The 19,124-nt window shown below is 41.7% G+C and overlaps 1 protein-coding gene across 1 annotated transcript in view; it reads left to right on the plus strand.

Annotated features, from left to right (window-relative positions):
* The window catches only part of GTF3C3 (general transcription factor IIIC subunit 3), a 701,049-nt gene that overhangs the window by 595,211 nt on the left and 86,714 nt on the right, over positions 1–19,124 (plus strand). The window contains exon 16 of the mRNA XM_044060620.1: positions 10,630–10,754. Coding sequence (XP_043916555.1) covers positions 10,630–10,754 — 125 coding nt within the window. The remainder of the gene's footprint in view (positions 1–10,629; positions 10,755–19,124) is intronic.

Genomic DNA, 19,124 nt, shown 5'->3' on the forward strand with positions numbered 1-19,124 from the left:
CATAGGCCTTTAGCCATACCACCTGTGCTAACTGTAGTTGATGATGCATATAATGATGTCAGCTCTGCCCCTGATTCACTTCCCCCGGCCCCTGCCAAACCTGACAGATACTACAGGGTTCCGGATTCCCACTTCCACTTGTATAAAGCCCATGCTGCAGACCCAGAAACTATTTCTCAGGGCCCGAAAGGTGTTGCAGCTGCCACTGCCAAAAACCCACTACCCTCTGAAAGGGAGTCAAGAGCATTAGAGAGATGGGGAAAAAAGGTGTACACATCTGCTACTGTTTCTGCCAGGGCTTTAAACTGTCAATTCCATATGATACAGTACCAGGAATATTTGTTAGATCAGCTGAATAAAAAGCTTTCTTCTCCTGAACCTTTAGACCGTAAGGCCCTTCAGGATTTGGTACACAATTCTCAGCAGGTCAGTAATCATTTCTTAAAATGTGGCTATGATGCACTGGAAGCTTCATTTAGATCAGCTATGACTGGGGCAGTAATTCGTAGACATGCCTGGCTAAAAGAGCAATCCTTGCCGGACCATGTCAAGGCTAAACTCCTAGATGCTCCAATGGAGAAACAAAGTTTATTTGGCTCCCCCGCACAGGAGATTCTAAAGAAAGTGGAAGAAAAAGCAAAATCTGTGCAAACAGTTAAGGATTTTCTGCAGGTCCAACCTCCGAGGTTCAGCAGAAACTGGCCTTCAAAGAATTGGTCCTTTCCAGACACCTCCAAAGCACAGAGGGGCAGGAATAGACGCCCAAGAGGCAGAGGTCAATCAAAGGGTGCCTACAGGGGTCCAGTGGCAACCTGCCAACCAGAGGAGTACTGCCACAGCTGCAACTACAACCACTTCCACAGGACAAACGCAATGACTTGACTCTGATTCCGCCTACAAGGGAACAACTGGAAGCACCCTTGGGTGGAAAATTGGCTTTATTCTCAAAAAACTGGCATTGCATTACAAAGACAAATGGACATTGCAAACAATAGACAAAGGATACAGGTTTCATTTCCACACTTTACCAAGAAGGAGCGGAATGCCAAACCTTCCACCAAACCAGAAGCCAGAGGCTTTAAGACAAATCAACAATTTACTTCAGATGAAAGCAATAGAAAGGGTACCATTTATGGAACAAGGCCAAGGGTTTTACTCCAGACTATTCCTTGTACCAAGAAAAGAAACCCAATGGAGGCCTATTCTCGACTTGTCCGCACTAAACACATATCTCATTGTGCCAAAATTCAAAATGCTGACCCTACAGCAACTTCTTCCCATGTTGGGCAAGGAGTCTTGGCTGGTGACTCTAGATCTCAAGGAGGCATACCTGCACGTCCCTATATGACCAGATTGCAGAAGACACCTCAGATTTCTTGCCGGATCAAAGCATTATCAATTCTCAGCATTGCCCTTTGGCTTATCTACTGCACCCAGAGTATTCACGAAATGCCTGGCATCAGTAATTGCACATTGCAGGCTTCAGGGAATTCAAATCTAACCATACCTGGACGACTGCCTAATACAAGCGGAGAACAGGACAAGACTTATAAAGGATTTGGCCTATGTCATACACCTGTTACAGGCCTTGGGATACACAGTCAACATCCAGAAGTCAAGACTAGTGCCATCCCAAAGGATAACCTTTTTGGGTGCGGATCTGGACACAATAACTCAGATGGCTTTTCTCACAGAAGAAAAACAAAAGCAACTCCCAGTCTACTTCATGGCTTTGACAAGACAAAACACTGCAAGGAAAGTCCTGCAGGCCCTGGGTTACATGGCATCTTGCATAATCTTGATCCCACATGCCAGGCTGCATATGAGGAAATTACAATGGTACCTAAGGAATGTATGGTCTCAACACAGGCACAGTCTAGAAACCATGATTCCAATCATTCCATGCCTGAAAAAGGAATTCCTGTGGTGGGCTCAGGCCTGCCAGTCCAACAGAGGGTTGCCTTTCAACAAACCACAACCAAGGCAGACCATCACCACGGACGCCTCAGACCTAGGATGGGGAGCACACATGGAAGACAAGTGCATCCAAGGCCTATGGACTCAAGACCAGCTGAATTTGCACATAAACCTAAAGGAGATGCTGGCAGTGAAGCATGCAATCGAGGCATTCAAATCATTCCTCCAGCAAGGTCTTCTGCTGATAAGGACAGACAATACCACAGTCATGTGGTACATAAACAAACAGGGAGGCACGCATTCCTACCCTCTATGCCGGATGGCAATGGATCTGTGGAACCTAGCCCTGAATCTCAACATCCAACTGCAGGCCAAATTCGTACCAGGAAAAGAGAATTCACTAGCAGACAGCTTAAGCAGAACTACCACGGATGCTCACGAATGGATGCTGCATCCAGACATCTTCAAAATCATAACAAACAAATGGGGAATGCCAGAGATAGACCTGTTCGCCTCCCCACTCAACAACCAACTAAGGAAATTCTGCTCAAGAGTATACCACCCACAAGCCTGGAATGTGGACTCCCTCTCTTTCAACTGGAATGCCCTAACGGTGTATGCTTTTCCACCACTCCCATTGATGTACAGAGTACTACTGAAGATCAGAGAGGAACAGCCAAAGGTGATACTGATAGCTCCAGACTGGCCAAGGCAGCACTGGTATCCGCTACTGAGAAGCATGTCTCGGACGAATTCATGGCCTCTACCCCTATGGCCTCTACTTCTAACGCAGAACAACTTCAAGACACTGCATCCAAACTTGAAAACACTGCAGCTGACTGCCTGGAAAATTGCCTAAAACAAAACCAAACTGTTTTATCTCAGAGGGTCAAGGACATAATCCTGGAGGCTCGTAGACCCTCCACAAGAAAGACATACTCAGCTAAATGGAAGAGATTCCTCATTTGGAGCGCTTCAAAGGGTACAAATGTCACACTGGCAAACCTAGCACACATCCTAGAATACTTAGCAGAACTGTTCCACAATGGCCTGTCCTATTCCTCCATTAAGATTCATGCTTCAGCAATTTCAGCAGAATACAACATGGATCCTCCTATCTTCTCTCACCCTCTCCTCAAACAATTTTTAAGAGGGATCAAAAATGTAAAACCTCCAAGGAAACCCCCTCTTCCTGCATGGGATCTCAATTTTGTGCTGGAAAAATTAACACTGCCCCCTTTTGAACCAGCAGCATCAGCAGACTTATAGTTCTTATCCTGGAAAACTGCTTTCCTTCTAGCAATCACTTCAGCAAGAAGAGTATCCGAGTTACAGGCACTGATGGCAGTGCAGCCTTTCCTTATTTTTCACCAGGATAGAGTGTCTCTGAGAACCAATCCTACTTTCATGTCAAAGGTGGTATCCAGGGTATCCTTGAACCAAGCTATTCATTTGCCTACGTTCTTCCCTAACCCACAGAACAGGGGGGAAAAACTACTGCACACCTTGGATGTACACAGACAACTACGCTACTATCCGGACAGAACTAAAACCAGCAGAAAAACTGACCAACTTCTGGTAGCATATGCAACTGCAGTGCAAGGAAAAGCAATTTCCAAACAGACAATCTCTAAATGGATAGGAAATTGCATTCGTTTCTGCTACTCTTTTCATGGAAAGACAGCTCCTGAAAATATCAGGCCTCACTCCACAAGAGCCACAGCCACCACTACAGATTTCCTACGAGGGGTGGCTACCAAGGACATTTTAGAAGCTGCTACTTGGAGCTCCGTGCATACATTTGCCAAGCATTACAATCTACCTTTATACTCCAGATCCCGAGCAGGTTTTGCAACTGCAGTTTTACAGGGGATCATAACTACACCATCCTTATCTTAGTACCTCCTCCCCCAGTTTGGCTATGGTATTCTACCTGTATGTTATGACTGCAGATGCATCCTTGAAGGACATAGTACAGTTTTGTACCTACCATAAATGTAGATGTCCGATAGGTATGCATCTGCAGTCAGGATTACCCACCCGCCTTCCCCTCTGTGGTATTCCTAGGGCGTTTACCCCTCTTTCAGCTAGCTGGGGGAATCTATTATGGTGTATTGGTTTGTATGTATATATATATATATATATATATGTATTGTTTTATTCTGTTTGGAATTTTCAACTTTTATCCAAATTTAGCCTTCCTAGAGGGCACCTGGCATCTGGGGCAAGAAACACTGAGGAAAATGGCGTCGGCTGATGCCTTTATACCCCAGCAGCTCTGACGTCAGGGAAGATGCGACATCAGCCGAGGCCAGACCCAGACTTTGGAATCCGGCCGACCGAAGGGCTGCCTGAGGCAGGACAACCCATATGTTATGACTGCAGATGCATACCTATCGGACATCTACATTTATGGTAGGTACAAAACTGTACTTTACCATTACATTTTTTAAATATTGAATGGAACAAAACATTAATATGCAATGTTGGAACATGTTCTAACAGAGCTTTGGTGTCACTTTTGTCTTGGTCTAACAAATGTCTCAGCATTCCCAAACTATTGTGTGCCAGATACACACAGCACAAGAACAGGGAAAATTAGCTGCAGTAGTTTTGTATGGGATTGTATCTGTCCTTTCCACTATCCTTGGTTAGATGAATGAAATTGCTGAAGGGGTTAACTACTTACTACTACAATAGACTTCCCTGCAGGAAGATTGCACAACTGTGTGGGTACATGGTGTTATGGGAATAAGCTTCACTTGCATACCTATTGCAGTAATATCCATAACATGAGAATTAGCCACAGGTAGGCATTCACACTGCTTACCTGACCCAGAGAGTTGTACAGATGTTCTGTTGTGGACTGGCACCTCCCTAGTGCAAGGACTCACACCGCCCGTCTTGAATAAAAGGGGCAGTCAACTTGTTTTTTTTTTTTTTTTTTTAATGCATGTGCTGTATTTTGATGAGAAAATTTGTGATCTTTTGTTCCTGTGTCAGCCACACAGCTGTTATTTACAGAACTCTTTTTAATAGATGAGTACCCTGTTAAAGAATTATTTTCTATTACTAATCATTTTGCTGTCATTTTACTGGTGAATGGTTTCTGGGGAAGCATTTTCTGTTTCCCAGGGCATGTCTTTTGCAGAACTGAAAAGACTGCACATAGTAGGCATCACAACCTATATAAGGATTTGAATTGTAAGAGCCTTTTTGCTAAGAGTTCCACTTTGTGGTAAACTGCCACATTTGCATAGAGTTCACTATGCACATGTGTGAAACTAAAGACATCTTTCTCTTGCTCCGATGGCATAGAAGAAGATAAAGGCCTTCATGCAAGCTTCAGAATTCCTCCTATAGCCATTTACTAACATGGGAGATGTTTTATAACGTAACAAGAAGAGTCATAGAAAGGAATATTTTCACAAGAATTGTGTGGTGACAGGAAACTAAGAAAGGATTCAACCAAGGAGCAAAAGGTCATTCTCCTTGTGTTTCAGAGACATGGAGTTGCTGTAATTGTTGAAGTGGTTCCCATTTCCAAGGGACTATGTGTATTTGGGGTGTACACAGTGTTGTACAGCAAACCACCTCTTCAGATTGTCAGGCCATGAAAATGAAGACAACATTATAGTTAGTCAGTCTTCTGATGAAGATGACTTTGGATACCTTTCCAAGTTGGCCTGTACTTTTAGGTACAACTTGGATATGTATAAACTATTTTGTCAGGTTTACTTCCTGAGCAGGTTTTGTTTGAGGAGACCCTCAATCTCAGGAGTCCAAGTAAATGTGTAAGATATAAAAGGGATACTCAAAGCGTTAGACCTGGATAAGCCTAAATTCATTGCTGTACCCCTGATGTTTGAATCCTTTGAAGATACCTTTAAGGTAGCATCCTTGGAAGTGGATTCTCTATCTCAGGTTCCCAAGCAACCCAAAAGATTCTGCGACTCTATAACAGAATTACCATTAACTATGCTACAATCTGATGGTGGTCCGAGAGTTGGTTTCACCTGATGCTGCTGGGGATTTGAAGATCACTCCAGGCCTCAATATTCTCTGTAATGATCAGATGATGTATGATGGTAGATACGTGTGAATAAAAGGCCACATGTTTGCTACACTCGCCTCAAGGCCTATTATTTGCCAGACCTGCATGGCAGAATGTCAAGGAGTTCCAAAGCCAGCATCAGAGATTAAGAATGAGACCCTGAAGATTTAAATTTTAAGGTTGACCCATATGACTTAGAAGCTAGACAGGCATGTTAATAATTGTGGGTACAGTGATGTTGTTGAAGAGGGGACATGTTTAAGAATACAAATCCTTAAGGTGAATGTTAAAGGGACAACAGTTTAATGTGACCCTAGGCAGAAGCCTCTTTTCTGTTCCTCTTACACAAGAAAGTTTCAAAAAAATGGAAGAAAAGGGGAAGGCAGTAAAGATGCTCAGTTTTTCCATCTTCTCATATGTAAATTTCGCAAAACATATCCATCTAAACAATGGGGGCTTTCTTTCAACATTAGGCAGAAGAGACTTCAATCAACAAACAAAAGTTGCAGGGCAAGAAAAAGGGCAGGTTAGGGCAGTCATAAGACATTAGGGTATTCCAGGCATTTATAGCTCTGCCAAGAACCCCTTCCCACATCTTACCTGTCCTCCTCTTCATACTTTACAGAAATTTGGGCAAAGATTATCTCAAACAAATGGATCTTTCTGATCATTTCTTCAGGTTACAGAATAAACATTTAATTCATTGCTTCCAGTGGAGCTGTTTTGAGTTTGTACTTTAACTCCCAGTGGGCATGGCTTTAGCCTTTTGAAAAAAAAAGTTATGGCTTCACAGTTCAGAGAAATGTTCATATGTCTAGAATGATGCATTCCTCTCAACCACTAAGCGCAAGAAATTTGTACACAGCCAAATATAATGGGGGGGGGGGGGTAAAATCAACCATAAATTTTACATATTGCTTGTGTAAACTTAGAAATTTGCAAGAATAACAGATTTTGCATTGGCATGTGTTTTTCCTGAAGGATATGAAGTCTGAAACTCAGATGCAAGTCATTATTTAGAGACTTCAGTCGTCAGTGATTTGCCAGAAAACCACAAATTTTATGACGAACAGACAAAAAATATGAGGCGAAAATCTGGACAGTTTAAAGATATGACCATAAGTGACACTAGAAAACTGCAAATGGTAGACTGTTCAGCACAAAGTATGGTATCCTTTACAGTGGATGGGTTCTTTCAATTGTTATGTCTTAAAATGGATTTTATAAGCCATGATAATTACAGTAAGTATGAATTAGGTAATGTATAAACAACTTACAATATATAGTGGTAAATGTTCAAGCAGCACATACTGCCAGCAGCATTTTCTTCTTACAGCTGTGAGCTTTCATATGAGGCTAAGCCATTCTGTGTCACTTGATTATTCTCATTACAGATAACCAGTATATAAATAATATTCAGTTTATTTTAATTTTCACTACATAGAGGAGAAATATCAGTACAGTTATATTTGTCACTGTGTGTAAGCTTTAGGATGAAATTGTCTAATACCTTGTATGTGACATGGTTTTGGAATTACTAATGTAAATATGAACAAGCAAAATTTGATGCCTAGAGGCATCAGTAGGATGCAACTGCTGAAATGCCTGGAGATGTTACAAGGCTGTAATGAGTTAAGATATTCTGCCACCTTTTTTGGTGATTCCTGTGATCCCTGTGGATCAGGGTGGGTTGGCCTTGCTCCTTCATGATCCCCTATTATCTCAGGGAGCTATAGGAAAGCTTCCCTGTAAAGAGGAAAGGGGATATTTTCCAGACTCTTTCTGGTTCCAAAAAGAGGTGGAATATGGTGGACAATTCTGGACCTTCCAAAATTAAACCTGTTCTTAAAGGTACCAAACTGTAGACTGCTTATGTTGCAGAAGATGCCTGTTTGCATGTCCTTATATGCAAAGAGCACAGAAAATACTTTATAGATTCTGGGCAAGAGATTTCCAGTTTGAATTTGTCTTATGGGCTGTCCAGTGTTGCTAGGGTCTTTTTGAAATTCATGGGTCCCAGTAGTAACTTTAAGGATCAGGGACATTCATATCTATTGTATCTGTACATCTGCCTGTGGCAGGCCGAGCCCATGGTGGAAATGCAGAAAAAGTTCACTTTATCCTCAACTGTCTTTAGACTATGGGGGTTCCCACCACATCTAAGACATGGGCTTCACACTAGACACAGTCTTAACCAGGGATTTTCTACCATCCTGAAAGGTGTCCTTAGGGGACTCTTCCTGCAATAGTCTCAAGAGATGACCACAATTGAAAATGAGTTACTCAGAGCCCTGCAGTTTATAGTAACCGTCATTCTCAAGTTTTCCTCGACGAGACAGAAAAATCCAGTGGTACTTTGAAAGCCAGTAGGTGCAGCATTCATATTCCATATGTAAGCTTCCATTTTTGCCATGCATTCAGTAGGAATTTGCCTATTGGGCTACTCAAGTCAGGGAAATGTGATGATGCTATTTTAGCATCCCATTTACAATTGCTACCTGACTGCAGATACATCAGACAAGACTTGGAGGGTACAAACCTGCACCCTCAAAGTCTGAACTAACAGTCGGAATCAGTGGTGCACCCAAACCTCCATGACCTCAGTCTGACAGGTCTGGCATTCATTCCACTTGAGCACCTGTTTTTATTTTATTTTTTGGGATATGCTAAAAAAAATCATGAAAGGAGGGAGGAAACCTATGCAGGGAGTCACATCTGCCAAAGTGGAGAAGGTTCTCCATTTGGTGCAGCAATAATTACCAGAACCCTGCCTCTGCATGGCTGCCATTGCTTTTTGCATCAGGACTATCCTGTACTTAAATTATGGTACAAATTTTGTCCATCTCTTCATGCTGCCTTCTTGATCCCCATGTGGAAAACCATTTATTTAGAACACTTCCTAAATGGGGTTCTGTATCGCCATTTACTGAGGATGTGCTACTCACCACTTGAGACCTTAATCATCCTGTATTGAAACAGACCTTGGATATGCTCAAATACTGCTCTTGGAGAAAGGAGCTTATAGTGGCACTTACCTCCAAGTATTTCAGGCTCTAATCTGGAAAAAGCCTTTCACACTGTTCTGCAGGATTCATGCCAGACATAGTATCAGATATTTCCCTCAGCCAAAACCGGTCAGCTGCCTGTCTTCCTTCCCAAGCTAGAAAAAAAGGCAAGACAATTCTACACTTTGTTAGATGTACACTGTTTATTCCTATGTTACCCTTACAGAACTAGGGGCTTTAGACAGCCAAATCAATAGTTTGTGACATTTGTCCCGAGGAACCAAGGGAGACCAATCACTAAACATAGACTTTGCAGATGACTGGTTAAGAGCATTTTATTCTGTTATGGAAAGAACATTGGGGCAAATTCTGTTAGAGCAGCAGCTTTTCTTAAGAAAGTCTTTTCTCTAAGCATTTGTGGTGTGTGACTACTTGGCCTCCATCCTTCCCATTTTCCAACATCAGATCAGAAACAAAGTGAACTTTGGCACTCTCATCCTACAAGGCCTTCTCAGAGAAGGGGCTGGAGTGGTGGAAAGGGAGTTTGTGCCATTTGTAGCACTGGTTTCTCCATCCCTGTAATCTTTCCATTTGTTATATATTTGTTATGAATACTACTGCAACAGTGATCCGTAGAAAAAGCATGGTGCAGTTTTCTGAGTACATGCAGCAAAACAATAGACTACGAATAGGATTGCTGTTGCAAGGCTAGATCCCAGCTACCCTTAATTGATTTCTTTTCCTGACCTTTTAAGGGCAATTAAGTACCTACAACGATTATTTTGTAACCGACCATTACTGTAGTTCTACCCCAAAGCAGGCGAATACCAGAGAATTTTTTTTCTTTCAGGTTTGTTTGAGCTGTATGACAGCAGCAGTGGAGAACTCTTAACAGTAGCTTATTACCACTACATTTTGCTTTTATTGCTGTGAAAAGACAAAAAAGGGGAGTGCTCCTTCCTTCACCAGGCATATTTCTGTGCTTCTCTTGCAAAAAAAGAACCCAAGAGGGTGTGTTCTAGCTGTCTGTTTTCTCCAGGACACAGGATTGCAAGTATGTGTTGGGGAGAAGCCAGTCTTTTCCAGGATATCTGTAGGAGTCTGGAAGTTGGACAGGGTGCAGACAGATGAGGGGGGATATGGATGTCGTCTATGGCTAATTCCAGTGTTCCATCAATTCTACTGCAGCAGTCATCCTACTCTAATATCTAGTCTTATGGGTTGGCATAATGGTTAAGGTACTTACCTCACAGTCACAAGGTACATGGTTTGATTCTTACTTTAAGAAAAAATGGTTAAAGAAGTTACCCAAGGTGCAGGGTTTGATTCTCATCTTTGGGAAGTGTGGTTAAGCTTAAAAAGGCCACCCAGGGGTGGTTAGCCTAATAATCACCTTTACACCTCTGAAATCTTCAAATGGTGAGTGTATTCACACAGCTATGCAATGGTCTTTAAGGTAACTAGTAGTAGCCCTTATGCATACTCCCTGTATCCTTGCTGTTTGAGATAGATTCAAAAGTTTTTTATAGTTTGCTTACTGTACAGTTATTAATTTATTACACTGCCATTTTATTGTAATAAAAATTTATTTCTAGAAGAACTGAAAATAATTCTTAATTCCTGCATTATTTTCTTTTTTCTTGTCATCTGTAGGTCAGTATGTACAGGCATTCAGAAACCATCCAGATGAACCACTTTACAGCTTCTGTGTTGGGCTCACCTTTTTCCACATGGCATCACAGAAGTTTGTTCTGAAACGTCATGCACTTTTGGTGCAGGTATGTTTTTAGTGGCTTTGTAGAACACACCATAGTTGCATTTCATTCAGTTAGACTTTGTATCCTGTAGTCACATAATGTAATTTTCCATTACAGCTTTCGTGCTTAACATAGTCATGTTGAGTTTGTAGGCTTGTTAGATTATCAGGTCCTTTAGGCCTTATTTCAGATATTTGTGTCTTCTTTTAGCAGCTTATAGGATATGGGGATGTTAATCAGTCACAGTTACACCTCATTGGCTGTTTGCAATGGTTGCAAGTAATTCTTGCAAATAAATTAAATCTAGACTTGTGTGGCTAAGCTGAGTCCGGAAGTGCTTATCCGGTGTGTGTATGTGGGTGGGTGAGGATTTTCTCAGTTTTTATAGAGAAGCATCTGTCTTAGAGCTTGCCTACTGATCTAAGTTGGCTTCTTGTATTACAGTCAAAGCTTCTGAGACGTTTATGCCAGTTTAGATTTCTACCATTGTGAGAGGATACTATTTTGCACAGCACCCTGGTATGGCAGAAAATACTGGACTGTTGTACTGGAGAATGTGGAAACAAACTGGAGGTGACGGCTTGCTATAAAAAAAAAAGAAAACGGAGAGGCATAGTTCTGTATTTTAAATGAATTTTCAGAACAATATTTATTTCTGTTTTCAAATTTGCATTCCTACCACCATCACATTTCCTACTGTCCTGTTTGCCTTTTGATTTTAAGAACCAAAACCTCCCTGTCTAAATCTTTTCTGCCCTTTGGACTGATCTAACCTGTGTGCAACATTGTGCACACCTTTCTGTGCCCTCCACCATGTGTTTTTTAACGTAATGCAGTTATCTCTTTGTACCCGCCATCATTTTTCTATTGTGATGCACTCTTCTCTCATTGCCCTCCACCATGTGTTTTTCTTAATGCGATACACTCATTTTTCTTTGCCCTCCACCATGTGTTTTAATGTGAAACACTCATCTCTCTGTGACCTCCACCATTTGTATTTTGTGATGGATTCCCCTCTCTCTGCCCTCCACCATCTGTTTTTTTTTGTGATGTGCTCATCTCTCTGTGCCCTCCACCATGTGTTTTGTTAATGTGATGCACTCATCTCTCTTTGCCCTGCACCATGTGTTTTTTAATGTGGAGCAGTCATCTCTCTGTGCCCTCCATTTGTGTTTTTTATGGACTCCTCTCTCTGTGCCCTCCACCATGTGTTTTGTTAATGTGATGCACTCATCTCTCTTTGCCCTCCACCATGTGTTTTTAATGTGAAGCAGTCATGTCTCTGTGCCCTCCATTTGTTTTTTGTGATGCACTCCTCTCTCTATGCCCTCCATGTGGTTTTGATGCTTCTCTTCATAGTGCACCTGCTTCATTGTCATTATCATGGAGTAACTGCTACTGTTATTACCACAGACACTAAACACTTAGTTTTGCTAATGTCTTAATTGGCAGCTGATACATAATATTTTTGCATATTTTCAGTTTTGTCAGGACTTTTGTCATTTCTTTTTGCAGTTTATTTTTCTTTTGTTCACTGTCTTTATTACTTGCATTGTATGCTTTTGTGTGTAGTATAATGTTTTTTTTTTTCCATCAAGGGTTTTCCATGATTGATTAATGGTTGAGTTAATTCACCAGTTATGATTTGGCTTAAGTAATTAAAACATTCCCATTCAAATGTTGGCCACACTCACATCAATAAACACAGTAATGAAAGCATATGCCACCCCCCCCCCCACACACACACACAAAGACACCCAAGTTATTTTTTTTTTCTTCTTGCACCTTTGGGATCATGATACTCGCAATTGTTGAAGCTCTTCTCCTGGGAAGAACACTGTCATTACATTGTGTTTATGCACCTTTCTGTGTCCTGTTTTTGCCAAATTTCTGTCACATGTAAGGAACCAGAACTGGTCTTATATCCTGTTAAATTGCTGATGTAACTGACATAAGACATTATTACCTATACCATATGCTGTTCCTAATATTATTCAGTTCTGCTCACTGTTTTGAATGCCATTCACTCTGCACTTATGCAAAATTAGATCTCTGTCTTAATGAGCTTTGGCTATGCCCATCAATACTAGAAAATAGAATGCTTGCAAATTTTAATAAATTTGCTTATGGTTGATGGTTAACTTTGAAGGTTGTCACTTACAGTATATCTTTTGTTTAGCCTCTGAACGTAAGTTTTATGGATGCCAGAACTATTCTTTGCTACAGCAGTCTACTAACCTTGTCATTTCCAAATTCTTAAATTAATATTTTGTAACAAATAAATAAATAAATGAATATATATATATATATATATATATATATATATAGATATATATATAATATATATAGATATATATATATATATATATATATATATATATATATATATAAATATATATATATAAATATATATAATCAATTTCAACAATTGGCTTAAGTATTGGTGTCATTCAAAGGGGATCCAATGCCTGTCAGCCTGGGATGACATGCTCGACAAGCCACGATGTTTCGCTAGGGAAGGCTTGCACCTGTCACCCCTGGGCTTTCGGATATTGGCAAAGACTCTTGCTACCCCCATAGTGCCTTTTTTAGGCAAGGCTCAAAAGACAAACCCACCTCCATAGGTATCACAAGCGATAAGAAACTAAGAGTAATGCTACTCATTGCCAGAAGTCTAAACCTCAAGATGCACGCACTCGAAATTCTCCTTAGCATGGAGAACATCAATATCTGTGCAGTAACAGAAACCTGGTTCAAGGCTCCCGAGAGCACCCCAGCACTATCAGGTTATACCTCATACCATGCTTTTATTTAAAACTTGGACCATACCACAAAAGGAGGGGGGAGTATCAATATTCGTCAAAGATACCCACACCTCCAGGCTGGTGGCACAGCACAAAGCATCAGAGACTATCCATGTGCAACTAACAGTGGGTAAAACTGCTTCCAGTTTATAGCCTGCTACAGACCACCCTCGCAAACCCAGGAACCCCACTCGGCCTTCCTGAGAACACTGGAAAATATGAAGATCTCTCCAAACACCATTATATTGGGCGACTTCAACTACCCAAACATAGACTGGGAGCATTACTCAAGCTCCAACACCCTAGCCCAAAGGTTCCTAGAATTTATAACCTCAAATGCTATGGAACAACTTGTTACCACTCCCACAAGAGGGGAAAACATACTGGACCTGATCATCACCAACATGGGGACTCTATGCTCCAGACCAGAAGTGTATCCCTCACTGGTAAGATCAGACCATAAACTAATCTCACTGGATATTCACATCCCGACTCCACCCCCTGCCCTGAAAACCACAGTGAAAAACATCTCTTAAGCAAATTTCACACTCCTCAAAACTGAGGTGGAATCCTTCAAAGCCCCTGGACCTGTGGAAAATACGGCCCGGACCACAGACTCCTTTATAAATGCATTCTTTGAACACCTTCAGGAATGCATGGATCATGCAATCCCAAATAAAACCAAGACCCACTCCTCCAAAGGCAGACATCCTGTCTGGTGGACGCCAACCATAAACAAACTATACAATAGGAGGAAGCTACTGCATGATACAGCAAAATCCCAAAAAGGGAAGGCATCTCTGATCAGTATTAGCAAAAAACTACGGGCACTCATAAAATCGTCTAAGGCCAGCTTTGAGAGAAAAATTGCACAGGACACTAGGATAATCACAAGGCTTTCTTTAGTTATGTTAGGAACCTGTGTGGGAATTCCCAGATATGCTCAGAATTAGTCCAAAATGACAAAAATACACGAACCCACAGACATTGCCAACATCCTAGCTGACAGTTTCAGCGCAAACTCCCCCCCTCCCACCAAAGGGCAAATATTTATCCCAGCAGAGTGCTGCCCCCGACATCTCAGATGCTCAGGTAAGAGCTGCCCTCTCCAAAGCAAAAACACAGCATCAATGGGACCAGACGGTGTCCCGGGCTGCGTCCTACATGAACTCCAAGAAGAGCTAAACCCAAACATAAAGCTGCTATTCAATCTCAGCCTTACTACAGGATATGTACCCAAAGACTGGCATGCAGCAACAGTGGTCCCTCTCCACAAAGGTGGTGCCTTAACGGATCCTGGAAACTATCGCCCCATAAGCCTGACTAGCCTGGTCTGCAAAGCTATGGAAAGGATCATCATGGACCTCATAAATAAAGATATTGGGGACCTACAGACACTGGATCCTACCCAGTTTGGCTTTGTTAAGGGCAGATCTTGCCACTTAAACCTGGTTGATTTCTTTGAAACGGTCACCAAGGCCATTGACTAGGGGAAGGTGGTCCACACAGTCTACCTGGACCTGCAAAAGCCTTCAATACAATACCCCACTCGGGCATTATAGATAAGCTCACCAGCTTAAATATAAACCCTATGTCACTAGATGGGTTGCAAATTGGCTCAAGGACAGAACCCACATGGTTAGAATTGCTGGAGCCATGTCAGACTCCAAACCAGTTACAAGTGGTGTCCCACAAGGCTCAGTCCTGGGACCTCTCTTGTTCGGTATATATTTCTCGGAGGTACAGGCCAACACAAAGGACTGTGGCTGACTAAGTTCGCAGATGACTGCAAACTGAAGCCATAATCGACTCTCCAGCAGACACAAGCGTCCTCAAAAGGGCCTCATAGAAACAGACAAGTGGTGCCAGAGCCATGGCCTCAAGCTAAGCGCCAAAAAGTGTATAGTCATCCCCTTTGGCAAAAACAAAGTGCCCACAAATTACCACATAGGTGGTAATCCATTAAGTACAGAAGAAGTAATTAGGGACCTAGGGACCCAAGTTGATAACAATCTCTCATTTGACAACCACGAGGCCAAAGTGGTTAGAAAAACATTTTATATAGCCCACCTAATCATGAAGGGATTCACATCTAGATCAGGGAGGTCATCGTGCCTCTTTACTCATCCTTCATCAGGCCCATAATTGAACTCTCTCTTGCCCTGCACCATGTGTTTTTAATGTGGAGCAGTCATCTCTCTGTGCCCTCCATTTGTGTTTCTTTATGGACTCCTCTCTCTGTGCCTCCACCATGTGTTTTGTTAATGTGATGCACTCATCTCTCTTTGCCCTCCACCATGTGTTTTTAATGTGAAGCAGTCATGTCTCTGTGCCTCCATTTGTTTTTGTGATGCACTCCTCTCTCTATGCCCTCCATGTGGTTTTGATGCTTCTCTTCATAGTGCACCTGCTTCATTGTCATTATCATGGAGTAACTGCTACTGTTATTACCACAGACACTAAACACTTAGTTTTGCTAATGTCTTAATTGGCAGCTGATACATAATATTTTGCATATTTTCAGTTTTGTCAGGACTTTTGTCATTTCTTTTTGCAGTTTATTTTTCTTTTGTTCACTGTCTTTATTACTTGCATTGTATGCTTTTGTGTGTAGTATAATGTTTTTTTTTTTCCATCAAGGGTTTTCCATGATTGATTAATGGTTGAGTTAATTCACCAGTTATGATTTGGCTTAAGTAATTAAAACATTCCCATTCAAATGTTGGCCACACTCACATCAATAAACACAGTAATGAAAGCATATGCCACCCCCCCCCCCACACACACACACAAAGACACCCAAGTTATTTTTTTTTTCTTCTTGCACCTTTGGGATCATGATACTCGCAATTGTTGAAGCTCTTCTCCTGGGAAGAACACTGTCATTACATTGTGTTTATGCACCTTTCTGTGTCCTGTTTTTTGCCAGAATTTCTGTCACATGTAAGGAACCAGAACTGGTCTTATATCCTGTTAAATTGCTGATGTAACTGACATAAGACATTATTACCTATACCATATGCTGTTCCTAATATTATTCAGTTCTGCTCACTGTTTTTGAATGCCATTCACTCTGCACTTATGCAAGAATTAGATCTCTGTCTTAATGAGGTTTGGCTATGCCCATCAATACTAGAAAATAGAATGCTTGCAAATTTTAATAAATTTGCTTATGGTAGATGGTTAACTTTGAAAGGTTGTCACTTACAGTATATCTTTTGTTTAGGCTCTGAACGTAAGTTTTATGGATGCCAGAACTATTCTTTGCTACAGCAGTCTACTAACCTTGTCATTTCCAAATTCTTAAATTAATATTTTGTAACAAATAAATAAATAAATGAATATATATATATATATATATATATATATATATAGATATATATATAATATATATAGATATATATATATATATATATATATATATATATATATATATAAATATATATATATATATATATATATAAATATATATAATCAATTTCAACAATTGGCTTAAGTATTGGTGTCATTCAAAGGGGGATCAATGCCTGTCAGCCTGGGATGACATGCTTTCGACAAGCCGCGATGTTTCGCTAGGAAGGCTTGCACCTGTCACCCTGGGCTTTGGATATTGGCAAAGACTCTTGCTACCCCATAGTGCCTTTTTAGGCAAGGCTCAAAAGACAAACCCACCTCCATAGGTATGTCTGGCGATAAGAAACTAAGAGTAATGCTACTCATTGCCAGAAGTCTAAACCTCAAGATGCACGCACTCGAAATTCTCCTTAGCATGGAGAACATCAATATCTGTGCAGTAACAGAAACCTGGTTCAAGGCTCCCGAGAGCACCCCAGCACTATCAGGTTATACCTCATACCATGCTTTTCGGCCCCAAAACTTGGACCATACCACAAAAGGAGGGGGGAGTATCAATATTCGTCAAAGATACCCACACCTCCAGGCTGGTGGCACAGCACAAAGCATCAGAGACTATCCATGTGCAACTAACAGTGGGTAAAACTGCTTCCAGTTTATAGCCTGCTACAGACCACCCTCCACCCAGGAACCCCACTCGGCCTTCCTGAGAACACTGGAAAATATGAAGATCTCCAAACACCATTATATTGGTGACTTCAACTACCCAAACATAGACTGGGAGCATTACTCAAGCTCCAACACCCTAGCCCAAAGGTTCCTAGAATTTATAACCTCAAATGCTATGGAACAACTTGTTACCACTCCCACAAGAGGAAAACATACTGGACCTGATCATCACCAACATGGGGACTCTATGCTCCAGACCAGAAGTGTATCCCTCACTGGTAAGATCAGACCATAAACTAATCTCACTGGATATTCACATCCCGACTCCACCCCCTGCCCTGAAAACCACAGTGAAAAACATCTCTTAAGCAAATTTCACACTCCTCAAAACTGAGGTGGAATCCTTCAAAGCCCCTGGACCTGTGGAAAATACGGCCCGGACCACAGACTCCTTTATAAATGCATTCTTTGAACACCTTCAGGAATGCATGGATCATGCAATCCCAAATAAAACCAAGACCCAATCCTCCAAAGGCAGACATCCTGTCTGGTGGACCCCAGCCATAAACAAACTATACAATAGGAGGAAGCTACTGCATGATACAGCAAAATCCCAAAAAGGGAAGGCATCTCTGATCAGTATTAGCAAAAAACTACGGGCACTCATAAAATCGTCTAAGGCCAGCTTTGAGAGAAAAATTGCACAGGACACTAAGGATAATCACAAGGCTTTCTTTAGTTATGTTAGGAACCTGTGTGGGAATTCCCAGATATGCTCAGAATTAGTCCAAAATGACAAAAAATACACCGAACCCACAGACATTGCCAACATCCTAGCTGACAGTTTCAGCGCAAACTCCCCCCCCCCCACCAAAAGGGCAAATATTTATCCCAGCAGAGTGCTGCCCCCCTGACATCTCAGATGCTCAGGTAAGAGCTGCCCTCTCCAAAGCAAAAAACACAGCATCAATGGGACCAGAGGGTGTCCCGGGCTGCGTCCTACATGAACTCCAAGAAGAGCTAAACCCAAACATAAAACTACTGTTCAATCTCAGCCTTACTACAGGATATGTACCCAAAGAGTGGCGTACAGCAACAGTGGTCCCTCTCCACAAAGGTGGTGCCTCAACGGATCCTGAAAACTATCGCCCCATAAGCCTGACTAGCTTGGTCTGCAAAGCTATGGAAAGGATCATCATGGACCTCATAAATAAAGATATTGGGGACCTACAGACACTGGATCCTACCCAGTTCGGCTTTGTTAAGGGCAGATCTTGCCACTTAAACCTGGTTGATTTCTTTGAAACGGTCACCAAGGCCATTGACTAGGGGAAGGTGGTCCACACAGTCTACCTGGACCTCGCAAAAGCCTTCAATACAATACCCCACTCGGGCATTATAGATAAGCTCACCAGCTTAAATATAAACCCCTATGTCACTAGATGGGTTGCAAATTGGCTCAAGGACAGAACCCACATGGTTAGAATTGCTGGAGCCATGTCAGACTCCAAACCAGTTACAAGTGGTGTCCCACAAGGCTCAGTCCTGGGACCTCTCTTGTTCG

This window comes from Protopterus annectens, chromosome 2.part0 (genome assembly GCF_019279795.1).
Source record: "Protopterus annectens isolate FY-2018-M chromosome 2.part0, PAN1.0, whole genome shotgun sequence".
NCBI lineage: Eukaryota > Metazoa > Chordata > Ceratodontiformes > Protopteridae > Protopterus > Protopterus annectens.